Genomic DNA, 16,100 nt, shown 5'->3' with positions numbered 1-16,100 from the left:
CATGTGAAATATAAAAGGCTTTTTTGTTACAATTGTTCCAAGACTGGAATTAAGGTAGCTGGTTGTGATGTGGAAATTTTATTTTCCTGAAGTGTTTCTGAAGGTTTTCATCAAAGATATTCCTGTCTTGTAACTGATGTGACAAAACTGGCTGAGAGGAATGTCTCTCACTTAGATGGGGTGAGTGTGGGAAGATACAGAGGAGTCTTAAGCCTATCCTGGTGCCAGTTGTTTTTTCTCCAAATGTTCTGCTTTACTTCCTCATCCATTACTGGCAGTGGGAATACATTTATACATGCACGAAAGAGTATAAGCAGTTTCCTCTGTTTGCATTTAGCTGCATTTGTGGGAATGTGACAGGAAGACAAAAGTGTAGTGCCATGGTGCAATATATACTTTAGCTGGTCTGACTCAAGCCTGTTGGTCACTTCAAGAGAGCCATTTCCCCTTCTGTATTGCTCTTTCTCTGTTTCCAAAATGATGAAACAATGACACGACATTAATGGCAGTAATTCTTTACAGCCTCTTCTATTTCTTTCTTCTTGAGTCCATTAGAAGGAAGGCTTCTGCCTCTGTGATTACAGACAACTACAGAAGTTCTGTCAATTCTGAGTTGCTATAGCGCCTGCTATCTATCTATTTATTTATGAGATTCACGGAGTAGGTTTTCTACTGCTTTCTGCCTTTCCTGATCTGCCCTGTTTCTGAGATTCTCCTTGTGTATGCAGTTTTGCTGTGTGGCTTAAGGAGCAGCCTCAGAAGTATCTTTCTCTCGTTTGCAGGAGGCTTATTTCCCTGAAGGAAGAAGCTGTGTGTGGGACTTGATAAAGTGAATGGATTGTGAGGATTTAGTCCTGTGGCTTTTCAGATAGGGCCTACTAAGCAAAGAAACAGGATTAGTTGATAACACACTAACAGTTAGTGTATTGTAAGTGCTTTATGTATCAACTCTGAGTTAATTATATGGTATATTTCTTATTTACGTTGGGAGAACTGAAAGTTACCTTGTTTGACTTACGTTTTCAGTGTAAGATCTTTCTGTAGCACTGATGCAGTCATGTCAGCAATAACACTGAACTGTAATTACCTGTAAGAAACCACACACATTTAGATAAGATGGGATTCCTCACTAAAAAAAAAAAAAAAAGCATACTGGAAGTAGAATGCTGATTACTTTGAACTCCATAATGACTCTGTATGTAGTCAGGTAGAGGAATGCCCTCATTAGAGGAGTAAATAGCACCGCAGAGCATACAAGAAGACTGTTAAGAATTGCCAGAAGTAGTAAGTGGATTAATGAGGTTGGATAATGAAATCTGCAGAATCTACTTTAAGTATCACTTTTGAAAATCATCTTTGAATTCTAGGACGTGAATTAAACAATAGGAGTGTTTGTTTCTATGTGTTAACGCAGTCCTAGATAGGAAGAAATGCATTGCACTGTACAGGAGGCCGTATGATTGAGTAGTTTACCAAGTGTAATCAAGTCTTTTAACACTTTTTTTCATAATATTATTTAGCAGAACCTGAAAAAGTAGTGTACTGCATTAAAAACCCTTAAAATCCTCCATTATTTGTATGGTACAGTGCTCTCAAACTCAACAGACAAGAAGCCTTTTGGGAAGGAACAAGTCTTCAGAGATTGGCCTTGAGGAAAGAAGATAAAGGTAAACAGAGAAAGATACGTAGACTCAAATACTACCACTGAAATTGCACACTCATTTGAAATATTTATAGTGAAACTGAAGTTGGATCCAGTGAATAATTTAAACTGTAGTGCCAAATGTATAGACATGAAATACCATCCAGAGTCCTCCATTATCACCAGGAACTGGAGGATGCTGAACTACCAGCTCGTTGTGCTTGGCTGAAGGGGCTGTTTAACCCATCTTTCTTATGTTCAAAAGTTGCTACATTCCCTATTATGAGCCACATCTCTGAATCTTTTCCCACCTGTTGGCTCCTCATAAGAATTACTGTTGCTGTTTCCTTTCCTGTTTAAAGCTTTCTTGTTACAAGTGACGTTTTGATAGGAATCTCCTCATCTTGATAATGGTGGTTCATCAGCCTCTGAAGCAGTATCAAATCCTGGTTAGTTTTCTTTTCTGCCTGATGGTTCGGAGCCCTATCTGTCACCTGTTCAGCCATCTGGTTATGCAGTGTGTTTGGGAAGCTCTCCATGGTTCAGTACAATACAAGATTATCTGAAAGAAGGCAAACGTTTTTGTTGTGGTTAGGGTCACATACGGAGGAAGAAGTGAGTCCTGTTTCTGCTTCTTTCTCTCAAAACCTCTCATTTTCTTTATCTAACGTTTAGTTAATGAAACAACACAATTTCCTGCCAGAAAGTTTGGATGAGAGGAGGTTTGAAGGGTCCTATTAGTAAGTACTTAAAGATTGCAAGTGTTCCGTAGGTAATTTTGTAATTTAACTTTAAATAGGTGAGTAGAAAGAAATCTAAATCCTTTCATAAGATGCAGTCCTTAGTTTCTTTGCCTTGTATCAGTGCAGTAAATCTTGTCTGACACGTATGTTGAATTGTATTGGCAGTGCATCTGAGGCAGAGATTACTTGTAACTTTAGATGGTTAGATATCCTATTTATCACCTATAATGGAAGATGAATGGAAGGACAAGAAATGCTGACAAAATAAATGATTTAGTGTACTTTTGCTAATGTGATTTGCTCTTGGGTCTCTTGCAAATTTTGATCACGTTTACAGAAATCAAGAGAAAGCTTTTCCTGAACTGTTATGAAATTACACTGGTGTGGTGTAACATTTTGAAAATGTGTTTTTCTCTAGTCAGATAAAGGCAGCTGACTGTATAATAGAATGGAAGGGCAGGAGTGACAGGGAAGAGGTATACAAATTGATTACATTTGGTATGCAGAATTAATGTGCTTCATTCAGACTGTGTTTAAATGGAGAAGAAGCCCGGTTTACATTTCGATCACTGTAAGATTTAATAGTGGAAAAAAAAAATGGAAATGAAATCAGGAACTTAAAAAAAAAAAAAAACAACAAAGAAAACCAACAACCTCAGCCTACAAAATAAAAGCAGGAGAAACACGGCATGCTGTAGTTAGTAGGTTGACAGGTGAACATATTTAGTGATTTTGGTTTTTTTTAGTGATAAACTATGCAGGAGCACAGTTTGATATTTTTCCAGTTTCTTTAATAATGAATAATTTACTCATTTTCTGTGAGTTGTTGATAAAGTATTTCCTTCACAGCGTTCAATTCAAACTATCTAAAAGCACCACAGGCACTACGTAAGCTGGGGAAAAGGGAGAACATTCTTTTTCTTGGACAGGAGAACAGATTGGGTTTTTCTAAATTTATCAGGTAGTAATAAGCAATTCTGGGGAACCTTTTGCAAACCTGTGGAGTCTGTTCCTTTTGGTCCAAAGAAGATAGTCTGGGAACACATGGTAATTCATGCTGGTAGCTAATCATCTGCACAGCTTTGATCAAAGCCAGGGATCCACTTGGCCCAACATTTTACAGCTGTCTTGCTTCCCCCTGACTAAGCTGTCTTCGCTGGCAGTTAGAGATGTACTCACCAAAGCAGGTGACACAATCTGTCACTGCATAATTCTTATCAGTCCAGCCATGCTTGCCTGTGATGGGAAACATTCTGATTTTTCAGTCTTTTCTCACCGAAAACAATATTTTTTAGAACAGACACATTCTTGAGAAAGTTTAGTAAAGCTCTGTGTTCTTCCTTGCTGTAGCAAAACCCTTTGTCTGAAAGCAGTGGCCAAAAATCCTTGAACATTTTATTAGCCGCTTGGATGGCTTCTTAATTCTCTAATACAGAATCCACTGAAGGAGTTCTGGTGATGCAAAATTGCTGCAAACTCTTTTCCATCTGCCAATTATGAGATTCTTACATAGCTTGAAGCTCTAGCAGGGACATGCTGATAGATTCTTATCCTTAATCAGCCCTCTTTGACCACAGTCTACAGAAATCAGCTGTAAAGATAATGTTGCAGAGGAGTGCTTGCCAAATAATTTTCATACTGCACTGTAAGATTCCTGCAAAATAGATGCACTCTCTACTTGGCTACAGCAGCACAGAAATCGGCCTATTTTCTTAATTACTAAAGAGTAAAGTGGATTAGTGAAAGACAGGTGAGGATAACTGCTGTTTTTCCAATGAGAGTAGAGATTAGCAGCTGTTCTCTTAAGTAATATTGTCACCTTGCATGTGATCAAAAAGCTCCAAACGTGTTTAAATCTATTTGTGTCTGTTGTAATAAACATCTCAGGTAATGAGCAAAGCATGTAAGGTTACCTAGTGTTTCCAGATCCTAATTTTGGTTACTGTGATTTTGCCAAACTAAACCACTGTCAGGAAGAACTGAAAATTTTCCATCTGGGCTCTTTGCTTAATACTTATTTTAGCTGACCTTTGAAACCTAAGATTATATAAGAAGTGTTTGTCTGAATGAAAAAAAACCCACAACTTACTTTGATGAGATGGGAAGGTCAATCATCTGAGATATTTCTTGCTTTACTTTTCTGTAAATGAACCTAAATCCAATTAGCATATGAATGTCTGTAGAGGACTGCCATCTCCTTTCATACTCTTCTTCCTGTCTCCTAACTTTTGCAAGAAACAGGACCAGGGGAAAGAAGGGACAATAGTCATTGGCATGGATTTAAAGATAGTACCAAATTCTCAAGATGCCTAACTTCTGAGTTCTTAATTTAGCAGCCCCTTGTGATTTGAATAAAACAAGTTTTTATATATGCAGTGTCAAAATGCCCTTCGTGGAGGAGATGATAGACCTTCAGTTACTAACAACTCCTTTTGCGTAGTCATTGTGGTACAAAGTTGAATATGTCACACATCATCAAGCACTGTATTGTCAGTGAAGTTTTCAGCATCATTTGGATGATTATTTGATTGGATTAATTTGAACAAAAAGGAAGGCTGAGAAAATATTTTAATTTTTTTTCTTCTCAGTAAACTTTGATTTTTCATTTTCATCTCCCTCTAAAAGATTTCTAACTTGAACTGCTCTACATTTCTGTTTAGGAATTGGGTTCTGTGTAGGGAACATACAAAAAATCGACAGTAGTTTTTATATGAATCATGCAAAATCCTTCAAATGAACAAATTTTGTTTTCAATAGACCAATGTTGATTTTTTTTTGTTAAATCTTCTGGCTTTCTCTCTGCTAACTTAAGGCATTATAAGTGAACCTGTTATCTTAAAGAATTTTTATCAGGCATGCACAGTGTTGGCATCAATTTCTCCATTTTCTACATCTGTGCTGAAGTTGTAGAAGCAAATCAGAGCTAGAGAATTACTGTCACATAAAAACTCGAGCAAAAGAAAGACTGCACTGGGAGAGTATTATCTACTAAAGTTTCATAGTGAGCTTGCTTAAACGAAAACTAAACACAACGTACGTATGTCTGACTCAGGTGGTTGTCTCATAGCTCACATATTATGCTCTGTTGTCATGTGTACCCATGATTTTTGGAGCCTGGCCTCAGCGCAGCCATAGTACTCATCTTTTTTCCTTAGACAATGCAGGCAGGAATCTTAGAAGCGCTAAGCTGCCAAACCTGCAAAACAAAAACAACAACAAAAATTGCAGGCTCAGTAAAGGGATTCTGACACAGGGGTCTCAGACAGCTGTCTTCCTTCCCTCCCTTCCATTGCCAGAGACTCCAAAGTATTGCTATATAATGAAGGCCATTTTTCTAGCTAAGGACTAGAAAGTTGAGGAAAGCTGAATACACAAATCCTGTAGGTCTGTCTGAGCTATTAACCACAGCCAGTGCTGCACTACAATTTGGACATAAATCTCCATCAACTCACTTCTGATGTACGTAAGCCAAAGTTACCTCCAGGGTGAGTTCAGGCCTTTAAAGTCTCAGAGGTGGAAATTCTGAACGGTTGTGATGATGTAAAAACAGGTGATTAGAATGGAAGCCCTGTGCTTGCCCACCTGCTTTAGCTACACTTCAGATGAGTCTATGCTTTGTATCCCCACCTCAGTTTGCACAGCACATTTTTCAAAACCACCGTTTATAATTTATTTCCTATGATCTCTGATAATTATGATACACATGGTAAGTAAGTATAGCAAAGAGCAAAACCACAGGAAATTCTGTTTTAGTGCTCATTCTAAGCTAGATATTAAACGTTAGTAAAAGTCTTTAAAAAAATTAAGCAGCTAGCCAACAATCTGTTTCAATCAGTGTCAGCATCTTTGAAGACTGTGCTTCTGAGTTTGGGTAGCACAAGTTTCTTCTAAGCTAATTTCTTCTGGATAAACAAATAATGAAGACCTAAATTGCACCAAAGAGCATTCAAGCTAATGAAAACCATGCCTTTGGTTATGTTCTCTGGACTTCAATTCCATTTGAAGTTTATTTTTCTTCTCATTACATGTTTCTTGGTTAGAAAGCTAGGAGAGATCATTAGATTATTTAGCTGGGACTTCTGTATATTTTACATACTTAATGTCACCGTGTTATTTATATATTTAGCTTGTAACTTATATGCAACAGAAGCACAAATAGAATGTATAATTCATATGCTGTTTTTTATATAACTATTCCTACTGAAGAATACTTTTACTCATTTCAAATTTGCAATGTCACTTTATCTGAAGATCCCAGTGGAGTTTTAGGATTGTGTTTTAGCTCTTACAATAATTTAAAACAATTCCAGCAATAGTAGAAAAAACACTCTTGGGTACCTGGTTCACTTGTATAATTTCTAAATGGTTTAAATGCTAAGCTTGTAAAATAAATTATGTATAGCTTGAATTTAAATGAACAAAGAATACTAGCTTTCCTTTGGGAAATAGCTTTAATTTAAAAAGAAAATGATGGTTTTTTGTGTAACTCTCAGCCGGGAATAGGAATTTGTTAGAGAAATGACTATTCCCTGTTTTGACAAATTTAGTTCTGCTGCAGGTTCAATCGGAAGACAGCATAGAGCACGTTTCTGTATAAGAACTAAGCCACTGCTGCAGTTGGCTTGCCTGAGATAAAGACAAGATTGCAAATGGGATTCTTGTAAAGTATCTGTCTCTAAACTAGAATGTGTCCAAGACACAAGGGGCAGGTCTTTCCCTCTGCTCCCATCTGTAGAAGATGCTTATGGGCACCAAGTCGGACACTAAAAATCTCACTTTTATGTACCATGTTTCCAGAGCTTCATTTTCTTCCTAGCTTTTTTCTCTCCTGCTACTTATCTAGCAAAGCAAGCTTTGTTCTGCTTTCTCGTGATTGTAGATTTGTTTTCTCCTGGCTTTAGGCTATGCCATGAAAGAATAGTGAAGCTGCTGTTCTTGATCCATAAAGCTTTCCTTTAGACTTCGAGCTCTCATTCTCATGCTTGTAGATGTGGCAGCTTGTGTGTGTTCTGCACAGTCCTTCCTGGGATCTTCAAGGGCTCTCCTCAGCCCTTTTTCTACCCCGGGAGCAATATGGCCACCCTTCCACAGCTGTTCCTCAGACCAGACTTGCTCAGCTTTGTGCATGTATCTGAGCCTTTCCTAAGGGGTGGGCTGAAAGTTTTGTTTGTGTGACACAAGGATCTGTGCTGTTGCTATTACTTCCCTATTTTGAAGTAACAGTTTTCAGACTTCCCCCTCTCCTCCTCTCACCCCCCTTTCTGTGCCAGTCTGACTCTTCAGACATTCATTAAGCCTGGAGTGTTTCGTTGTGTTTTATCTGAGATGTAGATGGGAGTTACTCTTCCCTGAGGCAGACCCTCCTTCCCTTCAGGTGTTTGATTAGGCCTCATGCTTACTGCAGCGCTTGCTCTGCCCTCTCAGGGATGCTTACAAATAAAGCTGACATCGTTTTCAATGAGTGACTGTTCTGCTGTGATCAGGAGTCTGTCTGGAACAGAGGAAGATCATCCAGACGTTTGGGCATACGTCACAGGGAGAAAACATCAGATTGTAATGTTATGACACTTACTGTATGTGAAACTGCCATGTGAAAAGCTCTGTATCCCATTACAAGGTCATGACACTTCTGAGACCACAGGATGTCCTAGGGTCTGCTTGCAGCTGTAGTTTTTGTTTTCCCAGATAATGCAGGTATCTACTTCAGAGGGATAGTGGAGAGTGAAAAAGAGAGAGGATCATGACTTTCTAACACCTGCCTCCTAGAAAGTACATGGATGTGTGTGTGCTACACACATTGCTCGGAACTGTTCTTTAATTCTTTTAACTGTGTAACTACTACTATGTATCCCAGGAACTTACTGTACTTTTCATATTGGATGCTCCCAGTTTGGCATCAGATCATGCTGACTTTGGGTCTTTCATTAATTACAGACCAAGAGCTAGTCAACTCTAACTGTAAGAAAGAGCACAGATATTGGTCTTAAAGGTTTTACCATAAACAGGAAGACAGTGTTATTCCTATTGATTCACCTTCAGCTCAGCAAATTCGAAGGGAAATAGCTGAATGAAGAGAAATGACTAAGTGACAGAAGGGAACAAGGAGTATGTTCACAGGCCTTAACCTGAAAGGTCGTACACCTTGTGTCTTCTAAATGTCAAGTCTGAAAATGAGAGTAAACCAGTGCCTCTGCAATGCTGATTGGAAAGTTTGCTCACTAGCTCTTGCTGTCTTCCTTGTCAGGATCTGTCACTGTGAGGGAGACGATGAAAGTCCCCTCATCACACCGTGTCGCTGCACAGGGACCCTGCGCTTTGTACATCAGGCCTGCCTGCACCAGTGGATTAAGAGCTCAGACACACGCTGCTGTGAACTCTGCAAGTACGACTTCATAATGGAGACCAAGCTCAAACCTCTTCGGAAGGTAATTAATTTTGAAATTAATTACACTGTAGTGCCAGCTGGCTGGAATGGCTGCACAAAATACCAGCACGTTTAAAGAAATGTCCAAAATTTGTATCCGCTGTTATTAAATCGGTCCCAGAGATTTTTTGTTGTTGTTGTCCTTGTTGGCATATAAGTTAATTATTTTACAGAACGAATAAAGACTCTCTTTCCACGTGCATGCGATATAAATGTGCAAATAATAGTTTTTTTGCATTTAGAATATTTATCTTCTGCATTTTGCTATAGTTTGATCAGCTTATTTTTAAGCCGGAAAGAAATCTTGCTTATCCCATCTTACTCGTGAATTACACAGCTCTCTTCAGCCATTAGTTCTTACATTGAGTGCATAACTTCTGCTTGAGAATTATGCTTAGACTAATGGCAGTTATGAAGTAACACAGTCAGTCAATTTAGCTGCATCTGTTCTAACTGTTACACTTGTGGGCAAATTAATCGCTCGTATGTTAAGTCTTGGTTAATGGCCCCTAAACTACAGGGCAGTCCTGCATCTTGAAAGTCAAATCTGTGTTATCTGTACACATCTACTTTCCAGGATAAATCAACTTAATGGTACAAGGGTTGTCAGTATAGGGAAAGTGAAGAGTTTGATAAGCATACACAGCTTTTGTTCTCTTTGGAGTGAATTTCTCCTGTAGGTTTTCTATAAAAATGCTTTCATCCATTTTGGATTTTGCCACATCTTTGAAGTCTGAGTCAATCTAGTACATGGCAGCTTTTGACTTAAGTTTCAATGTGAGATGCCTTGAAAAACATATAGGTGCTATTTGCTTATAGCTAGTATATGCATATGTGTGGTGTTTTGAAGGCAGGAGATGTTTTGTCATGTCAGCTTTGCACTGGTAGTACTCAAGAGAAAGTAAAGCTAATAAAATTCCTGCTCATTTTTCATCCAGAGATATTGTCCATTAAGTCCCTGATGATAACTGTTGGAGAGAGTGCTGGAGTTGATTTGACAAGCAAAGCCCGTGATAGGAAGGAATGCAGATCTGCAGTGCCTGGCAGATCTTGCCAGGTAGACTGGCAATTGAAACAGATGTAAATCAAAAGATGATGGCTTAAAACTTAATTACATTGACTCAATTTTTAGTAATAGCAGATAAATTCTAGATAATGTGACGGGAAGGAGATAATGGTATAAAATCCCCTGCCTGCAGCATACCTTTTTTGCAGCCAGCAGTGTTTTAAGCGTTATGTTAGATAATTAGTGTCCTGAAAATCAGGAAATAAGACGTATAGCATCCTACATGAAAAGGAGAGAGAAATGTGCATAACTGTTGATATCACAAGTGCCACTGATATCAAAAGTAGTCACTTCTAACCATGTGTGTCATCACTGCCACTCACTCTCCCCTTTTTTTTTGCTTGTGACTAAATTAGTGCAGTACTGGCTGATTTAAAATGTCAGTACCATTCCTACAAGTCTGCATTTTCTTAATTGAATGATTAGCACATTATTAATCTCTTCAGCCACATCTCTTACTGGTTCTCAGGTATGGTTTTGATTTCCGGAGTAGCAAAAATGAGCCTCTTCTCTCAGAGAGAATATTTTTGTTTTGGCTCAAGACTGTAGTTTATTTCACTTGACAGTAAAAGGATGGCAAAATACCTCCTTCAAATGCATTGCTAAAAAATATTTTTCAATATGATATGGAACCAGCATCTAATTGCAGAGCCTGCCTTATAACTGGAATGTGGAAACTTTTTCACTGTTCAAAGTTGAAATTGATTATGTTATTTACATTTATCGCTTTCCAAGCATGACAGTTTTCATGTGTTAAACTAAATGTATGATCCTTAGTAAGTGTAGGCACTATCATCACCATCTTTCACAGATTTATGAAATGCTATCCAGTTTATGAGAAGCTATTCGATAAAGGATGCATTTTGACAGCTATAGCAAAAACAGGGTAAGGGGGAAAAGAACTTTTGTAAGGAGATTTACCATGAAAGCACAGCTGCCTCGTTGCTTTCCAACAGAACATCCTTTTTAAAAATCATTCAAGCTCTGTTTTGTTAAAAGCATTATATTTTGCAAAAAGAAGAAAATCCTGGTGAAACAACATGAAGTTTCTTGCTTGTTCATCATGCAAGATCTTTTGGAGCCTGGGAGTCCAGAATGTCATCTGTGGGGCATTCCCAACACTGCCTGAAGACTGCCAGAGACCACAGAGCTGTGGGACAGGCAGCTCATAAAGCTGAAGGTCTTCACAAACTTTGCTGGAGGACCTGAAAGTCACTAAGGTGATTATAGGACTTCCAGGCTTTCCTGAGAGCCATAGGTTTTGTTAAAACTTGGCTTTGTACTTCGAGACATTCTGAAAAGACATTTCATTTCAGTGTTTTCTCTGACAAAAGACCACAGGTACAGTTCCAAAAGGAGGCTGCTTATTCAGTTCCCTAAGTAATTCATTTTATTTGGGGGGAAAAAAAAAATTTGCCCTAAATTGAAACTTTCTGGCCAGCTTCAGAAGTTATTTCCGTGGCCGACAGACCTGGGTTTGAGGTGGCATTCTACAAAGGGTCATGTTTCCCAGCCAATTTTGATTTTTAATTCCTAGCTTACTTACAGTGTGAGACTGTGCAGTTAGGTTCTTGATTGTACATTGCTTCATTCTGATGCATTTCATCACAGGATCATAGAATGGCTTGGGTTGGAAGGGACCTCAAGGATCATGAATCTCCAACCCCCTGCCACATGCAGGGCCACCAACCTCCTCATTTAATACCAGCCCAGGCTGCCCAGGGCCCCATCCAACCTGGCCTTGAACACCTCCAGGGATGGACGGGGCATCCACAGCCTCTCTGGGCAGCTGTTCCAGCACCTCACCACTCTCTCTGTGAAAAACTTCCCTCTGACATCCAATCCAAGCCTTCCCTCCTCGAGCTTCATCATAATGCTTCTGCAGTGCTCCAAATACTGGTCTGCTTAAAGGAAAACTTACAGGCCACAGAACTAAATTCCAGATACTACATTTTGGTAGTATCACAAAAGCAGGACTTAATTATAATACAAAACTGTTTCTGCTCAACCGGTGAATTACCATCTTTATTCATGCACCCTCAACATTTTGTAACCATTTTTAAAAATCAAAGTCTCGAGCTTTATAGCAAAATCCTTTTTGAATATCAAGCCATATGGCTGTTAGCACCCAAAGGCGACAATGAGCAGTGCATTAGGTTAATATAATTCAATATATCCCCATTAAAATCAAAGCCCTTGTCCCTATATGGACTAGTAATCTAATTACAGAGTTCCTGAAAGTATCAGACGTCAAATACAACTTAGGTTAATCATTTTACTGAATTTCTGCATCGATGTAATCTTTTTAAGTAATGATCAACGGGCAGTACCTGTGTCTCATATATTTTGGGAGGTCTCATTACTTGTCTCAATATAAATTTAGAGATTAAATATTAAGCCTTGCTTACTGTGTCTGTTTTTATTTCTCCTGGTCTCGATTGTGACTATCTATGGCTGTATAAATAATATGGTTGCTGCACTTTTTAGAATTTGCAGTGCATAGTGCAGAAATTCTTGTCTATAATAACCTTATTTATCAAGCAGGGAATTACAAAGTGACAATAAGCTTGTGTCAGTTTCTTATTGAGCTTCCTCAGGTAATAGCTTCATCCTGAGCAAATCACTTTTTCATTAAAAAGGATGAGATCCTGATAAAGTAGCACCTGCCTTTTGTATCTCCTGAATTTGGTATTCAAAGCAGAGTAGAAACAGGAACTGCTTCAAAATATTTGAGGATGAAATGGATTAAAGCACTTAAAATGCAGAAATACCTTCATGTGGAGATTTCTCCACCACGTCTTGCTATTCTTCAGAATATTTTTCATATTTAAATTTGGCAGTCTGTTTAAGACTTCTGGTATCTGATCTTTTCCTTTGATGGCTTATCCCAACGTATTATTCTGGGGTGTCTGTTTTCTATCCTGATTTTGTTTTCCCTTTGAAATGGTTTACAAATAGTGCCTTACTGATGTGTAGCATAAATAATATGCCATTGCTGCCTTGTCGTAACTGCTGATCATTAAGAAAGAACAAGTCATTATTTTTGCTCGGGGAAGCACCACATACCAGTTAATGTACATCGTATTTCTGATTTGGAAAGGCATCTGAATTTGCCTAATGCAAGATACTTATTTGCCTAATGCAAGAAACTTATTTTGAATGTATATGTTCCAGGCTGGATGTGGCTCTGGGCAGGCTGGCCTAGTGGTTGGTGACCCTGCCCATGGGTTGAAACTAGATGATCTTTGAGGTCCTTTTCAGCCCAGGCCATTCTATCTATCTTCATTTACTCCCCTTGCATTCTGTATTTTTATTTTATTTTATTGTGTGCTGATAAATAGCACTTCTAAATCTGATAAAAGATGCATTTCTGTAGGCCTTGCCCCCTGAACTCTGTGGAACTTCTCGTGTCCCCCACCCGCTGTCATTAGAAGAGAAGGAAGGAATGCTCTTTCTCTCCTTGGTACCATTTATTTTAAAAATCAGCAGCTTGTAAAATACGAGTGATGAGGATTCCATGCCAACTCTGGCTGCCATACAGCATTCAGTCTCAGGTCGCAGATATGTGGTTCACTGCTCCCCAGAGCAGGATGTTTAAGTCCTGGAGAGAAGTCATGCGACAGACTGACTGAAATTTCACACTCCACATGGAAAACCCCAGGTCAGTCATATCAGCACCTGATAAGGTCAACCAGTTAAATCACCTTGATTTAGGAAGGTGTCAGCTGATGGGTATGGCGGTGATGTACCTATTGGATCAAAAGCAAATACTTTCTTTTAAACATAAGAAGTTGGAGAGATTCTGGTTGCCCCAAGGCCATCGGATCAGGAGAAGGAGCTGTGTAACCAATCAGGGTTTGAGCAATGTGTGGTGCAGGGTAATGCTCAGATTTAAAAATCAGTAAATCTGAAGGCTCCTTAACAAGAGGTTGATAACCTATGGAAGAAGAAAATCAGAATTGTGCTTTGAGTGCTGAGATGGACAAAAGGAAAGTCCCAGTGTCTCACCCAGACATTATGTGCAGGGGCACATCTGCTTCTGTTCCCTCTGTCTGAGTTAAGAGAGCACAGGGTGCCTTTTTTACAAAACAATTGTCACCAACACTACTCTAAATCTGGTTTGTAGAGCTCTTAGCTAGTGTTAGCTGATTGAGCTCCCTTCCAGGTGCTCAGTGCAATCCTATATAAAGAGTAAATCTTAAGAAATATGTCTGCCTGCAGGGACTCATTCAGAACTGTGTGGATAAATCTTTATTTGAAGAAATCTGGTGGCACGCGTGATAAATTCGGGGAGGGCAAAATATGTTAAGGGAATTGATTTATTTTCAGCTAAAAACCTGGAGAGTTTGTATGTAGGCTTTTTAGTTAGGAATATGCTGCTGACTGCTGGAAGGGATGTAGCTTGCAGGGACGTCATTGTGAAATCAAGCCTGGTCACCATTAGAAACCTCTCCTGCCCCCAGAGCAGACCCTCAGAGCCAGACGTGACCTGCAGTCTCCTAGGAACAAATGAAACTTGGAGCAGTCATTACCGTATAGCAAGTTGTTTACTTCTTACTGCCCTCAGCTCTGAAGTATGTACCATCTGGCTTTGTCATCAGTTTGCTAATAGGGCTTATGATAAGAAGTGATAGCTAATATTGCATAGGTCAGGTAGCGTTGACTTGCCGTGGGATTAGTTGGCTTTTAACTCAATTTGGCGAATACTTTGCAATCATTAACATAGCAGAAAATCCTACATTTCCTTTTGATTTCTGGTGTAGCTGCATAGCGTCGTCAAGGCAACCTGCTTCAGTGTTTTCTTTCTCAGAGTAAAGCATCTCAAAACATTGCTAGCCTCAAATAATTTCTTGTAATATGCAGGGTCAGATACTTCCCCAATATGCACAGAGGCACAGAGCTATTACTTTCTTACTGGCTATCACGTCATTGTAGTGAATAACTCTGTCCTCGGGGGAAAAGTGTATATTAAAGCTTTTAAAGATAAAATAATTCTGTAGCATTTGTATCCCACTGTGATGCTTTGAGGATGCAAGGAAGTAGTTTGTTCAGACAACTGTATGTGTAATATTTGAGAGAGTGGTAGAGCATTGCTGCTAACTCATCTGTATATGGATAGCATGCTGTAGTTCCTAGTGTTGTCTTGTGTACCGTGCCATAAGAAGAGCAATGTATCTTACCATGCTTGCAATGGTAGAATTGGGTTAGGCTTGCATCTCTTTATTTATCTCCCTTACATTCAGCACAGCTTTTATTTACACAGCTGTTCCAGATCCCAAAGGCAGGAGGTGCTGACTTGTGCCTCATGCTTTGAAACCATGGTGGCATACCCTTGGCTTGCAAAAAGGCACTTTGCTGGGATGCCAGCCAACAAAAAAATCTTACACCAGAGAATGAAATGAAAACTCTTTCCTTTTCTAATTAACTGCTAGTATCTAAGTTTGCTACTTCTGCGGCTCAGTAGCATTTACAAATGCAAAGAGAATTCAGGAGGTTGTCCCTCTCTAGCTATTACTGTTGTTATCCACTTTTGCACACAGGCACGAACACGAGCTCTGGGAGGTTGAAGGTCTTCTGTGCTTTCTGAAGCTGCAATACTTTTGGTCTGAGCTCTTTTAGAAATGCAACTTGCTTCAGAAGATTCTGTGTCCGTTTCACGTAGAGGATTCTACTCTACCCTGCAGTTCACATCAGTTTCTCAGTTATTTTTTAAGTAAATGGAGTCCTCTTTTTAATTTTCATTCATTTCAGTGTTTCATTTTTAGAGCCATGCTTTGTGAATTGCTCGTAACAGAGGAGAGTTGGATTAGGTCTGGCACTGACAGTCCTTAATACTGGCTTTACATTAAAGAAAAGGTAAATGGCACAGAGCCCTTACACATAATGTACAGTTAGTAATATGAAGTTTAAATAACAGAATGAACCCAGGCGTTCACTTAAACAGCCATTGCTATTCATGCTCTAGTGGGAGCAGGCTACTATTCATGATCTGGTGAATGTGTCTGTTAGTCTCTCACTTAAGTAACACACCCAATTTTACAGTGGTTGTTTGCATCAAATTGATTTTGTGTGGACTGATGATGTGAGAATGATCTGAACTGAGTTTTAGTTCACAAGCTGATGCTTGCTTACTGCTGGAATGCATGCTAAAAATGGATTCTCTTGAGTGTAACAATTGTACCTATAGTACTTGATCAAAATTCTCATCATTTGGGAAAATTGTCA

The 16,100-nt window shown here is 39.0% G+C and overlaps 1 protein-coding gene across 9 annotated transcripts in view; it reads left to right on the top strand.

The window, feature by feature from the left end:
* The window catches only part of MARCHF1 (membrane associated ring-CH-type finger 1), a 337,967-nt gene that overhangs the window by 304,665 nt on the left and 17,202 nt on the right, over positions 1-16,100 (top strand). For all 9 annotated transcript variants that reach the window (XM_090138475.1, XM_090138480.1, XM_090138482.1 and 6 more), the window contains one exon: positions 8,630-8,810. In XM_090138475.1, the coding sequence (XP_089994601.1) occupies positions 8,630-8,810 (181 nt within the window). The remainder of the gene's footprint in view (positions 1-8,629; positions 8,811-16,100) is intronic.

The sequence above is a fragment of the Phasianus colchicus genome, chromosome 4 (assembly GCF_987193195.1).
Source record: "Phasianus colchicus chromosome 4, bPhaCol1.hap1.1, whole genome shotgun sequence".
NCBI lineage: Eukaryota > Metazoa > Chordata > Aves > Galliformes > Phasianidae > Phasianus > Phasianus colchicus.
The sequence above is the reverse complement of the archived record's forward strand: the minus strand, read 5'-3'. Positions and strand labels throughout refer to the sequence as shown.